The sequence below is a fragment of the Uloborus diversus genome, chromosome 2, assembly GCF_026930045.1.
Source record: "Uloborus diversus isolate 005 chromosome 2, Udiv.v.3.1, whole genome shotgun sequence".
Classification (NCBI taxonomy): domain Eukaryota; kingdom Metazoa; phylum Arthropoda; class Arachnida; order Araneae; family Uloboridae; genus Uloborus; species Uloborus diversus.
Window position 1 is genome coordinate 19769198 of NC_072732.1, and position 17808 is coordinate 19787005.

A 17808-nucleotide genomic window follows, 5' to 3' on the forward strand; every position below is an offset into this window, starting at 1 on the left:
ATTTTTAGATTGTTTTACTTTGAAAACGCAATGTCACATATTGTTTGTTTGTATAAATTATACACACCCAGAAAATATGTAAGTTGGCATTTTCAAGGCACAAAAATCTGAATTTTTTTCGGAGGGGGGGGGGGGACTCTGCGTGTTAACATACCCGGTGACATCCGGCCCCCCCAATAATTTTTCCAAGTCGGCGCCCCTGAACGGATGTTAAATACTGACTAACTTTCTCCAGGTATTAGATTTTGTCTGTCATGCTGGAAAGAGTATGATTCATATTCTCGGCACTCGGCAGAGTCACAGCAAGAACCAAGGTGCTTTGAATGACCAGAACCGAGGATCGAGATTTCAAGGAAAAATGACTATCAAACAGCCTTTCAACTATTTTCTAAGATCCGATAAGGAAAAGGAATTTTAGAAAACAATTTTTGAGTGACTAGTTAACCGGGTAAAATTAAATTTGGTGACCAGTAAAGGAGGATCATTTTACATTACTGTGAATGAGACCTTGTCGGGACCAAAGAAAAACGACCACTTAAACGGAATGACCACTTAACCGGTCGACTACTTAATGAGGTTTCACTATAGCTGCTTTACATTTAAGTTGTAGATACAAACACAAGATATTATTTCAATCACCAAATCACAAAATTGTTTTGAAAACACAAAAAAAAAATTTTAAACAAAAATCCATCTTATATGCGTTAAATACATTATTTTTTAACACTATGTGCATGTAAATATTTTTCCTCACAGGAAATACTTTGAGGAGTAAATGGTTAAAACTGTATTTTACAATAATTCATAATAATTACTATGTTTCACTTAAATTTATTTAATCAGCTGCATATATTTTACATTATTTTAAATGTTGATGCATAAATATATTGTGAAAAGATCTTACTTGTTGCATCAGTTTTTGATTTGTGAACTGCTTCCCACAGAGATCACAAACAAATTGCATTGGCGTGGTACTCTGAGTTGAACTGCTAGTTGGAGCAACCTCACCAACAGATGAAGGGTTCCAAGTTGGATGATCACAGTACAAGTGAACTTGAAGAAATTTCGCACTTTTGAAGAGCCGACCACATATATGGCATGTACCCGAACGATGCAAAGACACAGAGGACTCGGTCTCTTGTCCTTCTATTCGATGTTGAACATCTGAATTCACGTAAGAGGGAACATTTTTCAATGTTGGCGAGACCACTGTTTTTTCTTCCGGATGCGAAATGGCAGGCACACGAAGTGCTTCAGATTCTGGAGGTTCTTGTTTCACTTCACCAGAATCAGTAACTTGCTTTGAACTTATTATGGCAGGTGTTGGAATACTGAGTGCGTTGAGAGTGGGATTGAAATTTGCAGCAACAGGCGCACTGATGGCCATGCCAGGGGGACTGAGTGCTGCAGATACTGCAGAGTCACTTTCCACACCTATGTGTTCCGGTCCTTGCCACCTCATTCTCCGCGGGTCTCTCTGGTACAGCTTTTGAGCCATGACTTGAAGGCTTTCCAGAGAGTTGTTACAATCCGTCGTGTCAATCTCGTTCAAGCTTACTCCAGAACGTTCCATTTCGGCATACATTCCAAACGGTAACTTCCCCAGACACTCCAGCTTCATGATGTGCATCTTCGACCGCAAGTGCTTTGCCAGGTGGCCGTGGATACGGAAAGCAATCTTGCAATCTGCACACTTGAATGGCCTGGGATTGTCAACAGTTGGAGTACCGAAAGTCAAGTTCATGTTGACTTTGTTATAGTGACTTACGGAACGCTTGTGCTTCTGAAGGTGACCTTTAGTACGGAAAGACACAGCACAATTATCACAGCGGAAGGGTCTTTCGAAATAGTGTATGTTCACGTGCAATCTGAGGTGACTGGATTTGGCAAAAATTTTGTTGCATATTCGACAAACGCATTTACCCTCCTCCATGTTGGAAGATGCACTTGGAACTATGAATTCGGCATGAAAGCGAGCTGAGGGATTGTCTTCTGGGGCAGTTATACTTTGTCTTATACCCTCCTGCGAGAAGAAGTAAGAATGATCCTCCAATGATGGTGGAGATACAGGATAATCTATATCAGGACTAGGTGGATCTTCAGAAACATCAGCTTCTTTTCGACCTAAAGTCTGCTCTGAAGCAACGGAATCTTGTACAAAGTACATTGATCTTGGAGCATTTCCAGACTCGTATGATGATTGATCTTCCATTGCAGGAATCAAAGGGTTTTCAGAGTTTCCATCTACAGTCGTATCATAGTCTACTAGCATTTGTGGTGACAAAGCAGGAAGAGTTTTCATCTGAAAGGGCTCAGCCAAGCAGGGATCTAAAGTTACCAGGGCTGAACCAATATCAACTGGTGGAGTGTCTTCATCAACAACAGCAGCTGTTTCATATTGAATCTTTGAAGGTAGCCTTAAACCGTACAAAGATTTACACTTGCCAAGATCTCGGGATATACTTAAATCCATAGGCTGGTCCAAATTTTCCGCATTGGGCCACTTATGGGAGCTTGAAGATGGAAAACCGAGGCCATCCCATTCTGGTGGATTTAGGATACGTGGTTTACGAGCTTCCCTTGCCACAGAAATAGAATATCGCCTTCCATACTGTTCCCTGTTGCCAAATTCCAAAGATTCGTCCATTTTCATGGAAGCTCCAGAAGTAATTTCTTTGGTCAGTCGATATTTAGACAGGAGTTCCTTCCCTCCACCCATAGGTATGTCAGCGGAATAAGATCTTGGCCTGTGTCCAAGACTTTCTGTAGATAGCCACTGATCAGAAACTAACTTTGAACGCATGGAGGGTGAAAGTGTTGGAGACATTGTTAGTGGTGCATATTGCAGAGGAGAAAGAAGAGGCTGGTCCTGACGTGATGACAAAGATCCAATTTCTGTTTCACCAGAGGAGGTTACATCTGTCACATCACCTTAAATGATAAAAAATAATTTTAATAATAAATTTAGTAATTTACTCACCATTAAAAAGTAAACTATTAAATAATGACTAAGAAAGTATCAGCAATCTAGACAAATAAAAAGTTATCTAGCTAGTGAGTAGTATGATTTTCCAAAATTTCATTTTTCAAATCATTACATACAAAAGGACATGATGATTTAAATTTAGTAACATATAAAAGAAAAGACCAAAAGGTAATTCAAAGTTCTTGAGCTTAAATACGCCACTTTGCCGTGATTTAAAAAATTAGCCAAAAAGGTGAAACATTTCAATTTTCCATTGAACAGGTTAAAATAACCTATGCAGGTCGGTCGGTTGGTTTTGGTTTTACTTCTTTCTGCGAGACTGTAGCACATCCTATCAGGTCCGTGCTTTAGGGGTCAGGAGCAGGCAATTGACACCCCCCTTCCAGCTTTGAGAAATTAATAGATTTACATCAGGGTTGGCAAGGTTTTGGACACTACGGTAAAAACCCTGGTTTTTACCGTTCTGTCCAAAACTATACGGAAGTGTTCAAAACTATATTTTTAGAAAATTGTATTTTGTAAGAAAAACATCAAAAAACAGAATAAAATGCATCAAAGTAATGTTTAATATTGAACATTTATCCAATGTGAACATTCAACTTACTTATGCAGATGATTTTAATTTAGTTACCTAGAAGCTGAATTCTTGATTAAAATTTCAATTTCTATGCACAATTTTTCTATATTTATACATGCGTGCAAATGAAAGCAGAGTTGACAAGGTTTTAACCATCCTGTTAAAAACCCTCGTGTCCAAAACTGTCCGAAAGTATCCAAAACTATTTTTTCAAAAACTATATTTTGTGAGAAAATCTCAAAAACGAAACGTGTCAAAATTAGTTTTTTCTTCCTTTTTTTTTTGACTAATATATTTATTTAATGTTGACATTCAAGTATAAATATTATTTGTAAACAGCTTTTAATCTAGTTATGTGGAAATTAATTTCTTCATTAAAAATTTCCTTTTTGTATGCATGAGTTTTCCTTTTTTTTTTCATAAACCAAATTTTTCGACATTTATGCATGTGTGCAAAAAGAAAGTGTTCAAAATATAGTGCAATAATTGACTTAAATGCAATAAATTACATTTTTTTGTGTAGTTACAAAATATATTATTTAAATACAGTAGAGAACCAATTATCCGGGAAGTTCGGGACCATCGCTGTACCGGATATCTGAATTTCCCGGTTTTCTGGATCGCTAAAAAGTGCTATTGGCCGTTTGTTTATGAAACTTAAATTACTATAATAAATAGTAATACATATTAAAATAAGAAGAAAACAGTTCAGAAATGCTTATTATTGAAAGTTATCCATTAGACCTGTGACCCTCACATTCATTTTGAAAAGGGGAAAAAAACAATTCTTCCATTTTTTAAAACAAAAGAAAATGAAGGGCAAGCAACAAGTTTTTGAACATAAATGTGCGATTTTTCTACTATAGTGTATGAAAGAATTTGTTTTCTTGAAGGCGCTTCTTTGTTTTCGTTTTTTTTATTTCTTGTAAAGGTTTGATATTTGCGATTACGGTAGTTATTGATAACTATTGCTTTTGAAATTAAGTTCATATCAATAGAAATTTGATTTATGAGTCTTGCGTTTAACGATTTCTAGATTCCACCATCAACTATCGAAAAAATTTGCAAATGTGGTTTTCGGTGTTTCCCGCGCTTTTCAGACGTCACTTACGCTCAAAATGGCTTTAATTAAAGACTATTCAATAAAATATTGCATTAGAATGTGACAATATTCATTTCTTTAGTATTCAGTTGGAATAAAACACGAAAATTTCAGACTTACGAGTGTACTTTTTAATGCAAGAAAATATTCCGGAAATGTTTGCCCCGCGTTAAGGATAACCCTCTGAAGTTCGTTTTTGTAAACATTTTCCCGAATTATAGATGAGTAATATGGTATTTATTAAGAAACTGCTCCTTTTCTTTTAGGTATTTCAAAAAAAATGCTTAGTTTTTCAAAAATTGCCCAAAATGCGCATTTTTTAAAAATGGCGAGAAAATTGGCAAAAGGTTGCCGGTTTTCTGGTTTCCCGGTTTTTTTGGTTCAGGGATAAAAGGTTCTGCACTGTATATGAACAAAAAAAAAGAATAGCACAAGTTTTGAAATTTTTTTTGTTTTTTTTGTGTTTAATCATCAATTTCTTGTTTTTAATCTGTGATTTTAAAAATTAATTTTCATTCAAACATCATGTAAAACTTGTTTATAAAAGCCATTAAAAATATTAAGACTTTTTTTTTTTTGGACCTAAATATTACACATTTAATAACATTTCTTTGAGTTATAAATGAAACTGAAATTAGTTGTCTTGGTAGTGTTGTGAATTTCCTTTCATAACTTTACCAACTGTTACATAAGGAAGTTTTTATATAACAGAGTTATTGGCAATTTTTTTAAGTAAAATATTTTTTTAATGAACTGGAGAAAAATATTATCAAATACTCATTAATTAAACCTCATTAATATCTATATTTATGCATTTAGAATATTGCAGTAAATATCAATTGATTAGATTACGCCCCTTTAGCTTTAGCATACTTTTGGACAGTTTAAGACAGCTTCGGACACTTTTGGACAGTTAAAACCACCTGTCCTGTCCTAAACCAGTTTCGGACAGTCCAAAACCCAACCCTGATTTAGATATAAATGAGAGTGTTATTTGTTGGTTTTCGAAAGAACATACATTGAGCCCCCCCCCCCCCCCCCCCCTTGATACATTGATACCCTTGTACGCCCCTCGAAATAATTTGAAATGATAGGTCTGCCTTCTACACAATAGAGGGATGAAAGTTGCAAAAAGTCTCAGGACAGAAAATTTCTAAAAAATGGGCATGTAACAAATTTAATTTTCAAGAAAAAAGAGGATTGAATATAGAGCTTTATAATTAAAAATTAAACACCCATTTTCGACAAAAAGTGTTCCAAAATAGAAAACGTAAGTAGTGAGCACACTAATCATCTGTAATGATTTCTTAAGAAATAAAATTATAACTAATTGTCTCACTTTTGCCAAGAATAATTTATTTTTTATCGTTAAATAATGAATAGTGTTTCTCTATCATAATCATATATACTGAATAAAAATACTCAACTATCTGAATTTTCGCCATATTTAATGCAGTCAGATTATTTATTACTTTTGAACTTATATTTTGTTCCATCTCACACCGGTTCAAAATTTTTCTTTTGAAAACCGCAACCTGTCAAAGGGCTGAAAACTTTCACCGCTGATACAATATTTACATTGTTAATTAACTGAAAATAACCTCGTAAGAGAGAGCTAAAAAATGAGCCTAGAATAAAATATTATGAATGATACACTTAAGTACGTGTTGACCCAACATAAAAATTGAAATACAATTCCTGCATTGATATTTACTTCCTATCTTTTCCCTAATGAAACATATTTCTTCATGTGAAAGACAGAAAAAGAGGCAATTATTTTTAAATTAAAATCACAGTGTTGAAAGAAAGATTACAAAGAAAATGTACCTGTGCTATTGGACCACTGACTAGGTTCTCCGATTGCCGACAAATGAAGTAAACTTCTTGCAGCCTCTTGCTCCACAGAGTGTTGTGAGACAGAGTCGTTGCCTCGGGGTGCTGTCGTCGAAGCTGTCGGCACACGGCTTCTCGTGGGATTCAGATTTTTTGCTGTGACCGTTTGTCAGCATTCTAGGGCAAGAGAGAAAAATGAATTTATATCTAGAAAAAGGGGGAAGTTGTCTCTCAAACATTTCATTTACATTTCAATTTTGAGCTTGAAGCTTTTAATCTTACTTATAAACATTTTGTTATCATTACAGCCTGTCACAGATTGCTGCTGGTTTTTTTTTTTTTTTTTTTGAATCAAGCTTGATAACTTTTTTTTTTGTTTAAATAGATGAAGAACTGCACTGAATGAAAGGTTTAACCCTTAGGTTTGTTGTCAAGCTTCAGAAAGGATGCAAACTAACATTTGAAAAGTGGGCAAATTCATCCTATATACAACAAAGAAACCCCTGTTGACTGTATTTCAAAATATCAGTTCCACTCAGGGGTGAATTTTCATTAGCGCTCTGCCCAATAAAATAAAAGAAAGTTATTAGCTTAACTGTTGTTTCAAGTACTTTGTCTATAAGTAAGTTCACCAGAATAACGATCAGAAGTTCAACAAATTATAGTAGTATGAGTGTTAAAACTAGACAAATTAAAAGACAGACTTTAAGAGAGAAATACAGAAAAGAAAATAGCAAGCAACTCCAAAGTCTGTGATTGTTTTTAAAAAGTAGGAAATTTATTTGAAAAGGCAGCTTTGAATCTTACCAACAAAAATAATATGCATAGAAATGTAATATATAAAGTTAGATTTGAAATACAGTTGTTAAACTCTAAAACTTTTAATGTAAGTAAAGATTCAAAAATTATGACTGAATATAAAAATATGATTATTTTGACAAACTGAAAATTTCAGTGCAAAATACAACTAATGACAGCTAGTTTTGAACCTACATAAAAAGGAGAGAGGAGGGCCTTGTTTTGTACTATAAAAAGTTATTTATTACATTACAGAAGTTACTCTCATGCAATATTTGGAATATAGTAATACCTGGACTTCTGATTTGATATAATCATACTACTAGTATCACTTTCACATTCATCATCACTTTCATCAGAATCATCATCGTCGTCATCATCATCAGCATCTTCACCATCAGAAAATTGTGGTTTTTTCTTCTCAATCCGTTCCTTTACAAAAAAAATATATACATATAATATATATATATAACAAATGAAGAAAATAATAATAATAATATAAACCATATAAAGATAAAAGACAATATATATAGTTAAAAGTTGAGATTTTCATGGAATGAATATGCAAGACTTTTGCTGCACTTCTTTTATAGAAGAGTCTTCTAATTAAAATGGATCACAGAGTGGAAGTAACAATTCCAAAACATGGTGGATATGCAGTAAACTTCCAATTATTTGCAAATAGTTCTGTAAGGTTTTTTGCTTAAAAATTACTCAGAACAAGAAAGAACAGATTCGTTTAACTTTTCCACAGAATGACACATAAAATGTTGCTCAAAGGATGCAGATGTGCAGAGTCCACACCTTCCTGAGAAGTCGACAACCAAATAATTAGGGTAAACCTAACTTGGCAAAGTCCTAATGCAGTGATTAAGGTCTGCGTAACCTTCACAACGCTGCCAGGTTAGGTTTGCCCCAACTGCAAGACAGCGTAAGATCTCACCTGTTTAGCTAACGCTTCTTCATCAATCTGTGAATCGTCAGTAGTGGTAGGAACGGGGACAATGCCGAGCTCTGTACATTTCTTGTGGTGAGCTTTTGATTTCATATGCTTGGTGAGATTCCCCTTGGTCTTGAAAGCGAAGGAGCAGTGCTTGCACTTGTATGGTCGCAAATCAGTATGAGTCCTGATGTGCTTTTTTAGCATGCTGGGCTTCTTGCAGCGGATGCCACACTCCTCACACACATACTTGCCCCTCCCCCTCCCCCGCACATACGTGTAGTCCTCGTTAGACTTGAAACCGCCTTCGAAGATCTTCACCCTCTTTGGCGGGACTGCTTGACTGGAATCGGTGCCATCATCTTGGCAATCCTCGTCATCGTCTTCATCCGAGTTGTTTACCTACGGGAAGAAATGGAGCACTACTTATGGGATACAAATACAGTACAACCTTGATATCTCGAATCTCTCGGGACGGGAAAAAATTTTGAGATATCGAGGTTTCGAGTTAACAAGGTTTTCAAAAAATTACACTACTAACTCTCACATTCACACACACGTACGCTATATGCATTTATATATGAACTACTGGACCACATTGAATTACGACCAATAAAGTAGTCTTCAATATTTCACTAGATTTGAAATTTTCTAATTGTCGAAAGTTTAACAGGATGAGATTCTGAAATGTACAAAAATTTCAACTTGGTTTTTTTCACCTAAAAGTTTAAAAATTCTAATTTTATCTTCAACCAGTAACGTCGCATTCAAAAAGCTCTCAGCAGCCATTTTGTAGGAGTTAAAAAAGCTGAATGAAGAAAACGAGGAACGCATTTTCCATTTTCACTTGAAAACTGACAGACGAAAAATCGAACCCCTTTCCTCAAAGTGGACAACATGTTCGAGAAAAATGCACAAAGATTCTAAATTCTGGGGAAAACACTGCACCCCCTTCATGCCAACACTCCCCTATTATCTTGCCCCAATTCTCTATTCACAAAATTTCCAAGAAAAGGGATGAAAAACGTTAAGCAATTGTCCCTGGAACTGGTTTTACTACAAAAATTGCCGAAGCAAAACGACAATTGAAACTTGCTTCTGTGCAAAAAATTTCGACATATCAAAGGTTTTGAAAAATAAATTGCGAGATAACTATGGAAAATACATAGGAGTTTTTATAGAAAATGCTGGGGAAAATTTTTGTTTCGAGACATCAAGGGTTTCGAGATAAGGAGGTTCGAGATATCAAGGTTTGACTGTACTAAAGTGACGATCAGCAACATGCTCTGGGCCCAGCTAGGCTCATTCTGGTCAATTCATCAATCTTCAATGATGATTAAGAGCCCTTTTAAAGCTACCCACCCCATTGCAAGTGACAGCTGCTTCCGGCAAACTAGTCCAAGTGCATACAACCCTATTGAAATAGCATTTTTTCTTAATTTCAAGATTAGCTTGGGATTTGTAAAGGTCAAAACAAGAACTTCTGATTTTGCTGTCTGTGCAGAAATTTTGCCTAACAACTTCCTCCATTTTATTTAACTTACAAACTGGATCTTGTCCTTTCTTTCCCATTGTCTTTCTCTCTCCTCGTGAAAAATTCCTCGCTATATCACTTCACTGGTAACTCACATAAAAGTAAGCTTAAAATGTATGGTAACAATAGACCATTTTGTCCAGCACCGTGTCCAAGGGGAGGGTTTTAGGGGTTAAACCCCTCCCTTGAGGAAAAAATAAGCAAAATGAAGAAAATGTATATTTGACTTAAATTTACCTTAATGAGAAAGTTTGCGTTCAGCGTTTTTATTTTATTTTAATTTTCTCTCTGAAGTTTTTTGCGATTTACAACTGCTAAAGCCTTACAAACTGATGTAATAGTTCGGAACGAACCGCTGAATGATCTACCAATGCAAAGAAAGAATATTGCTTATTGTAAGGAGCTTATGGTGAATTTGGCATGTGTTACATCTATGAAGATGCATTAGTGATTGTGCTTGGCTATGTAATTTGCATCTGCAAAGAGCTCTTTCTTGTTTAGTTTATTAAGCATTATTTCAGAACATAACAACCTGATATACATTCTACATTATAAAAGAATTTGTGAAGAGTTTTTAATACTCATTGCAATATACTACATAGTAAACAGATTTAATTAAAAAGAAGCAAGCAAAGTTTGATTAAAGCGAATCTGTGAAACGAAGGAATATTTTGGTAACTTTTACAGCTAGAGGTATTCTTCAAGAATACAGCAGTCCTTACATGTGAATAAACGCCATACTGGGATCGCAATTTGTCGTAAAACTAAAAGCTGTAAGGGGGTTGAATTCTCCCCCCCCCTACTGGTAAGATTAAACCCCTCCCTTTATGAGAGTCTGGACACGGGCCTGATTTTGTCAATTGAATTCATTTTTGAACTAGACAAATCCAAACTAAATTAATGACTAATATTTAGAATGGGTGTCATGACATTAAAATGTACACTTAAGACATCTATGGCAATCGCCAGCAATTTCTTTTTTTTACAGTATACAGTCAAGTCCCGACTTACGAGAGGGATGCGTACCAAGACCCCTCCCGTAAGTTGAAATTTCGCGTTGTGGAAAAGGGTATGTGTAAAATCTTTTATAAACGTACCCAATCATTTTAGACGCTTGTAAACCTCCCCTGAACTGTTAAAAATCATTTCTTAACTATACATTACTGTTTCTTACAAATACAAATATGACGACCAGCAACAGGCTCTGGGCCCAGCTAGACTGGTCCTAGTTAATTTACAATAACCAGTGAAGATCAATGGCCCTCTTAAAACTATCTACTCCCTTGCTCATTACCATATCTTCCGGTGAACTTGTTCCAAGGTTCCACTACCCTGCTATAATAATAATTTTTCCTAATATCCATGTTAGCCTGATATTTAAATAGTTTAAAACAATGACCCCTTGTCCTGTTTTCAGTGCTAAACTTCAGCCCCGTAACATCTTTCATTTTAATAAATTTAAACAACTGAATCATGTCCCCTCGGTCTCTTCTTTGCTCAAGACTACATTTTTAACCTTCTAAGCCTGGAATCATAGTCTAAGTGAGAAAGTCCATTTATTAGCCTTGTAGCTCGCCTTTGAACCCTTTCCAATACATTAGTGTCTTTCTTAAGATAAGGAGACCAAAACTGAACAGCATACTCCAAATGAGGTCTTACCAAACTTCTATATAAGGGCAGAAGAACTTCTTTAGATTTGTTTGAAATAGATCTATTGATAAACCCAAGCATCTTATTGGCCTTGCTACTAGCAATGCTGCACTGTTGGCTAAACTTTAAATCCTGACTTATTAAGACCCCCAGATCAGTAACTTTGTCTGCCTGACTAATGACTGAACCTTGCAAATAATAACTTGTACACTTATTTCCATGCCCTAAATGTAGCACTTGACATTTCCCAACATTAACAGCCATACCCCATTTATCAGCCCACTCCGTAATATGATCTACATCCTCTTGCAGCTGCTTTGCTTGTTCTTCATTATCTACAGTCCACATAACTTTTGACATCATCAGCAAAACAATTCATGTTCCCAGAAATATTTTTGTTAATATTGTTACATAAAGAACTGAATGGTTACTTATATTTAATGGTTACTATTATTAAAAAAAAAACTTTATTCAACATTAATGCTGCTACGATGCACAAAATCAATGATCAATGGGGAAGAAATACATAAAATAAACCAGTATACGGTATGTACAGTATACAGCAAGAAAAACAAATGCACTGTAGTAGTACTGTACAATAGATCCAGTAATGATATTTGAAACTTAAAAAAAGTGAAGATGATAATGATTTATGCTGCGTGATCAAACTGTTATTCTACCGAGTCAAATGAAAGTGAGCCAACCTACCCTGCGCAATAATGGCTCAGTCCATCAACCGCGACGCATGCGCGCAGCACACAGGCAACCCTCATTTACAAAAGTGATACGTAAGTGTGAGGATAATAGTTCTTTAATGTTCCCATAATCCGGGTTGAAATCGGTTCGTGACATAATGGACGCTCCAAGAGATGAACAGCGTGGTGTGGTCAGGTTTTTGACTGCTGAAGGTGTTTCCCAACACGAAATTAGTCGCCGTATGGCTGCCGTGTACGGTGAACATTGCATTTCATTGGCCACTGTGAAGCGTTGGTGCAAACGGTTCAAAGAAGGACGTGAAAGTTGCAAAGACGATCCAAGACCGGGCCAAAGCCACCGTGCAATCACCCCCAACACAATTGCACAGGTTGATGAGCTGATTAGACAAGAACGGAGGACAAGCATCGATGAACTGGCAGAGCATGTGAACATCAGTCACGGTTCGGTTCACACCATAATTCATGACCATCTCGGTTATCGGCTCTTGTGTGCTGAATGGATGCCCAAGATTTTGAACGACCGCCAGAAGACAGGGAGGTTCGGCGCTGCCTTGACTCATCTGATCCGGTATCACAATGAGGGTAACGACTTCTTGACTGCAATTGTGACAGGGGACGAATCATGGTGCCACCACTACGAGCCTGAAACACGCCGGCAGAGCTTACAGTGGAAACATTTGAATTCGCCACCCCCAAAGAAAGCAAAGGCCGTCATCTCCGCAGGTAAGGTGCTGTTGACTTTTTTTTTCGATCGTCAGGGGCCATTACTGATCGAATTTGCTAAACCTAGAGAGACTATCAATAGTGCCCGATATTGCGAAACGCTGGATCGCCTGCGTGTCTCTATCAAGAACAAACGACCCGGAAGATTGACGAATGGGGTCATCTTGCTGCATGACAATGCCCGTCCCCACGTCGCTGATGTGGTTAAGACAAAACTGGCGAAGTTCAAGTGGGAAACGCTGCATCATCCGCCCTACAGCCCCGACCTGTCGCCTTGCGACTTTCACATTTTCGGGCAATTGAAAAAACACCTAAAGGGAACCAGATTCGTGTCGGACGATGCCGTGAAGGAGTCAGTTTCAGAATTTTTGAAGCAGCAACCCAAGGAGTTTTATGAGAATGGAATCACGCGACTCGTTAGTCAATGGGACAAATGTTTAAATGCCCATGGTGATTACTTTTAAATAAAGTACTCCTTTTGTCATATATTCGCATTGGCTCACTTTCATTTGACTCGCCCTCGTATATTTAAACAGTTGCTTCACCAATTATTTTATAACATTTCCATCTATGGCAACACCTCTCGTCCTGGTTTCTTTAATTCACAATACAAGAGCAGCTTCTATTTTCAAAAATTTTTGCATTTTACTAAGATATTACTCGGTAAACGTTTACAGGTTTCCTTTCCCTGACTTTTAATTGTATGTATGGAATATAGAAGATTCACTCATACCTAATTGTCCTCCTACCTTCCACGCATTTTTTAGTCGAGATTCAGCTTTTCAGGAAGCTTTAGCTTTCCTTTATTTGTAAAAAACTTTCTCTTTTTCTTGCTATCTTCACCAACTTTAGATGAAACAGCGCTCTTAGGTGTCATTATATTTCATCAACTTTCTCATTTAGAATGAAAAAAAATAAAGAGAAATAAGGAGTAGTTATTTGTATAAGCAATGTTCAGACTAGTACGGTGTGAGAACTTCCGCGCTCAGGGATGCGAAAGTGATGAAGGTCACGAAAAAAATATATACAGTGGAGCATCAAAAATCCGCCACTCTGAAATCCACCAACATCCAAAATCCGCTTCGATTTTCCCCAAAACTTAATTTTTTAAATGATGAGGATGAAGGAGAGGCAGAATCTAAAAAAATTCTAATCTCGGAGGGTGTGCAGCTAGGAGAACACTACGTGGAATTTTTAAAACAACAAGATATTGTGTCGGAGCAAGAACTCCTAATGCTGTACAGCTTACAAAAAAGACTTAAGCTTAAACTATCAAAAAATATGAAACAAGCTACAATTTCTGAAATGTTTTCAAAATGTAAATAGCTAATGATTTGTAAACTTGTACATCTTTATACATAAAGGGCTAATCTCTGTCCGGATGTCCGGGGTAAACTTCAAAACTACTGGACGGATTTTAACCATTTTTTCACCATTGATAGCTATATTATCAGGGAACAACTTAGGCTATAATTTATTGCTAAGAATCTTAGTTTAAAAACGGCGTCATCGAAAACTGTGAATGTCATGTAATTTCCACATCAAATGATTAAAGATTAAACCCATTGTTTCGAAAATTCGTTGCCTAACAACAGCAATATTAAAAGTAATCATAATGTAAATTTTGAATCAAGGCTTCTCCGGAGCAAACATGAGTCTAAAGTCATTTAAACATTTGGAAACTCACTTTTTGCACACTTAAGTAAACATAGTAGAGAGCTTTTTTTTTTTTTTTGTGTACTATTTAAGTAAATAAAGCGCACAGTTTTTTTTAGTGATATTTGTTTTTGTTAGATTTATTTTGGAAATTCTTCAAATTTTTATATGCTTTACTTTGCGCTTCCGTTTCTAAATGAATACTCGTTCGTTCTTTATACTTATTGCTGTTTTACTTTTATGGGTAAGGATAAAGCTCAATTTTTAATGACGTCAAAGCGGTGTGTTTTGAGTTCTTTCAGTTAAAACAGAAAACAAAAGAAAGTAGCGATTGTTTCTCACAATTATTACTGACCCAGGCAACGCCAGGTATTTTTGCTAGTATTAAATAATGTAAATAACTGTAACTATTATATTTTTATTCCTTGTTGTTTTTATTTTTCCAATTTAAAGGTACAACTCCCACCTATTTCCTTAGTGACCTGAAATCCGCAAAATCAAAAATCCACACAACCACTTCTCCCAATTTGTGCGGGTTTTTGATGCTCCACTGTATATATAGTAGCAAATTACAAAGCCAATACTTACACACCACGATTCCCCACTGAGAAAATTTTCGCGTTGCAGGTCAGGAATTCGCGTCAGGCCTAAAATTCTTTACTGGTGAAAAAATCGCGTTATAGCGGGAGTCGACTGTATTCTCACATACACCAACAAGAGATAGTTTGGCCACAGAAATAAGCATTCATCACTGGTTTCATATATAAAAATCATATGTGTATAAATATATATGTAAGTAAACAAGATGTAAGATGGTGGACTATTACTTACATCTCCATCTGATATCGTGTTATCAGTGTCTGGACGAGCACTTGAGTCGTCTGTGGAGAGCACCTGACTTTCAGAAGTATTATTTAACGATGAAAGGACTGCTTCTTTTTGTGATGGTGGTTCAGAAGTCTCCTAAAAAGAAAAAACAATATAAAGACATTGAAAAAGCAAAAGATAACACATCAGTCTCTTCAAAGGAAGAACCAACATTAGTTAACACACACTTCACTAAAATAGCAAAATGCTTGACAATACTACCAAGTTGTAGCACTGCATTAGGAGGGCTTTCTGTTAGACTCTCACTAAGTTCCACAGAAGAATTTGCCTGTTTTCTTTCAAAATGTAAGGAAGCAAGGAGTCAACATCAGATGCTCTCCATGAAAATACTTCTCTTTAAATGTTCTTTTTTAAATATTAAATACTTACCTTTAGAGCAACAGCTGTTTTAATTTTTAGTGGGAGTTTTATTTGATATTTTAGGATAAATGTTTATTATATTTTACATTTCCTAATTCTTTTGAAGATGTGGAAACAGGATTTGCAGCTCTAGACAATGCAAATAAGTAAATTTAAAACGATGTCATGCATAAAACATTTTTTTAAATAGTGCATAGCATATTTTGTACTTTCTTTGCTGCTCTCAAGATCAAAACAGCATGCAGATGGACTTGCACAGAAGAGGTCTAATTTCATTTATAGAGGTAACAATCGAATTTCTGCTCAAGTATTAGTTCTGAATATTTTCAAATAGCTTTATCTATATTGTGCCTACAACTACTTTCTCTTTTATTCTTCTACATCCAAAGTATATCTGCCAATGCCAACTGCTTGGGAAAATCTCAAAATACTTTTCAAGTTTCAATAATAATACTTGCCAACCTCCATAGAAAGAAAAATCAGGAGATATCACTACAGGTAAATAGATGACACTATGACTGACCAATAACATATTTTCTTTCAAAATTATTCTAGTACACTCAAAATATGAAACTTAAAATGAAATGGGGATTTTTATGAGATATAAGCTAATTTTTAGCAGCTATAAAAATATAAACCACTGCAAGTGAAAAATTGAAAAAATATGAGTGAATTCGGTTGAAATTTAGAAGTGTTCGCCAAAAAAAAAAGTGATTACAAGAAGTAAATAAAACTAAAATCAAGTATTTTAAAAATGTGAAAATAAAAAAGAAAATAAGTAGATATAAGGTAGTATATGTTGAAATAACTTTCAACTCTCAAAATAATTTACATATTTACAAGATGCAAAAGGATTGAAAACTCAAACACTGCATGAAATTTTTGGTGAAGCACGTGCTTCGCGGGACATGAACATGTGGAAAGTTTTTGAGTAAACAAGTAAGTAAATGTTAAAATTCATAAGCATACATCTGAAAAAAATCCATTCCTTCAATACACACGTGTTGAATATTGTGCCCGCTGTTCGAAAAAAAAACCAAAGATTTATTTCAGAAAAATTCGGATATTTTGAAAAATCGCATTTTTGCAGCTTGCAAATAAAAATGGAGTTATGGAGTACGTACTATTTGAAATTCTTATCCCCCCGTGTCATTGGTGGATGACTAGAAACTATGGTGCCATCTACTGAGAAGAAAGTGAAACTTTTTGATGGTAGATCGAAAAACTTTTTTTCTTTTTTTCCCATATTTTCAAAAAAAAAAAAAAGCTTCTAAAAACTGGAGAAAATTGACAAAACTGGAAATTGAGAGATGGGTGTAAAAAATAGTAGTACCCCGTTAAAAACTGTAGATTCGGCAAGAATGTAATATACACATAAAACAATTTTAAAATTATTTTAAGTACGTGTAACACAACTTGTATTTTTAATTTTCAAAAATTTTTCCTTTTTTCAGGGGCGGAGAGAAGGGTTGGAGAAGTAATGTTTAACAATTTCAACTAATTTACAGAATTATCAACAAAATAAGATGCATATCCATCGCCCGAAAAGACATACTGTCTGAGCAAAGTATTTTCAGAACAAGTGTGTGTGTATAACTATTCTGTAACTATTAAATGAGATGACGGTCAAAACATGAAAAAGAAAGGTTCTTCAGCTTGAGAAACTCACTAAACTTCTAACTAATTTTTCTGAGAGCATTAAAATTCTCCGATTTTCGGAAACTATCGTCACTTTGAACGTCCTTACTACTTATTAGATTAATTTAATTTTCTTAAGATCTGTTTAAAACAAAGATATAGCTTTGTAAAAACGAATGCTAAGTTTAGAATTGTTTTGGCTAGTGGCTACTCAAATGCTATTGAACTGAAATTTTTGAATTGGCAAAATGTTGAATATAGAAGTCCGCTACATAAAATGAAGCATAAGACAGGTTGAAAATAACAGGCAATACAAAATTTTTGACATCCAAGATGTGGGATTGCATAGAAAACAAAAAACAGCGAGTTTTGCAGAAGCGGATGCAAACGGATCACTTACGGTAAAT

General features: G+C 35.4%; 1 protein-coding gene across 1 annotated transcript in view; it reads right to left on the minus strand.

Annotated features, from left to right (window-relative positions):
* The window catches only part of LOC129235099 (uncharacterized), a 42010-nt gene that overhangs the window by 13012 nt on the left and 11190 nt on the right, over positions 1-17808 (minus strand). Inside the window, 6 exon segments of the mRNA XM_054868784.1 lie at positions 905-2931; positions 6493-6598; positions 6600-6675; positions 7589-7728; positions 8240-8638; positions 15347-15478. Of these exon segments, the coding sequence (XP_054724759.1) occupies positions 905-2931; positions 6493-6598; positions 6600-6675; positions 7589-7728; positions 8240-8638; positions 15347-15478 (2880 nt within the window).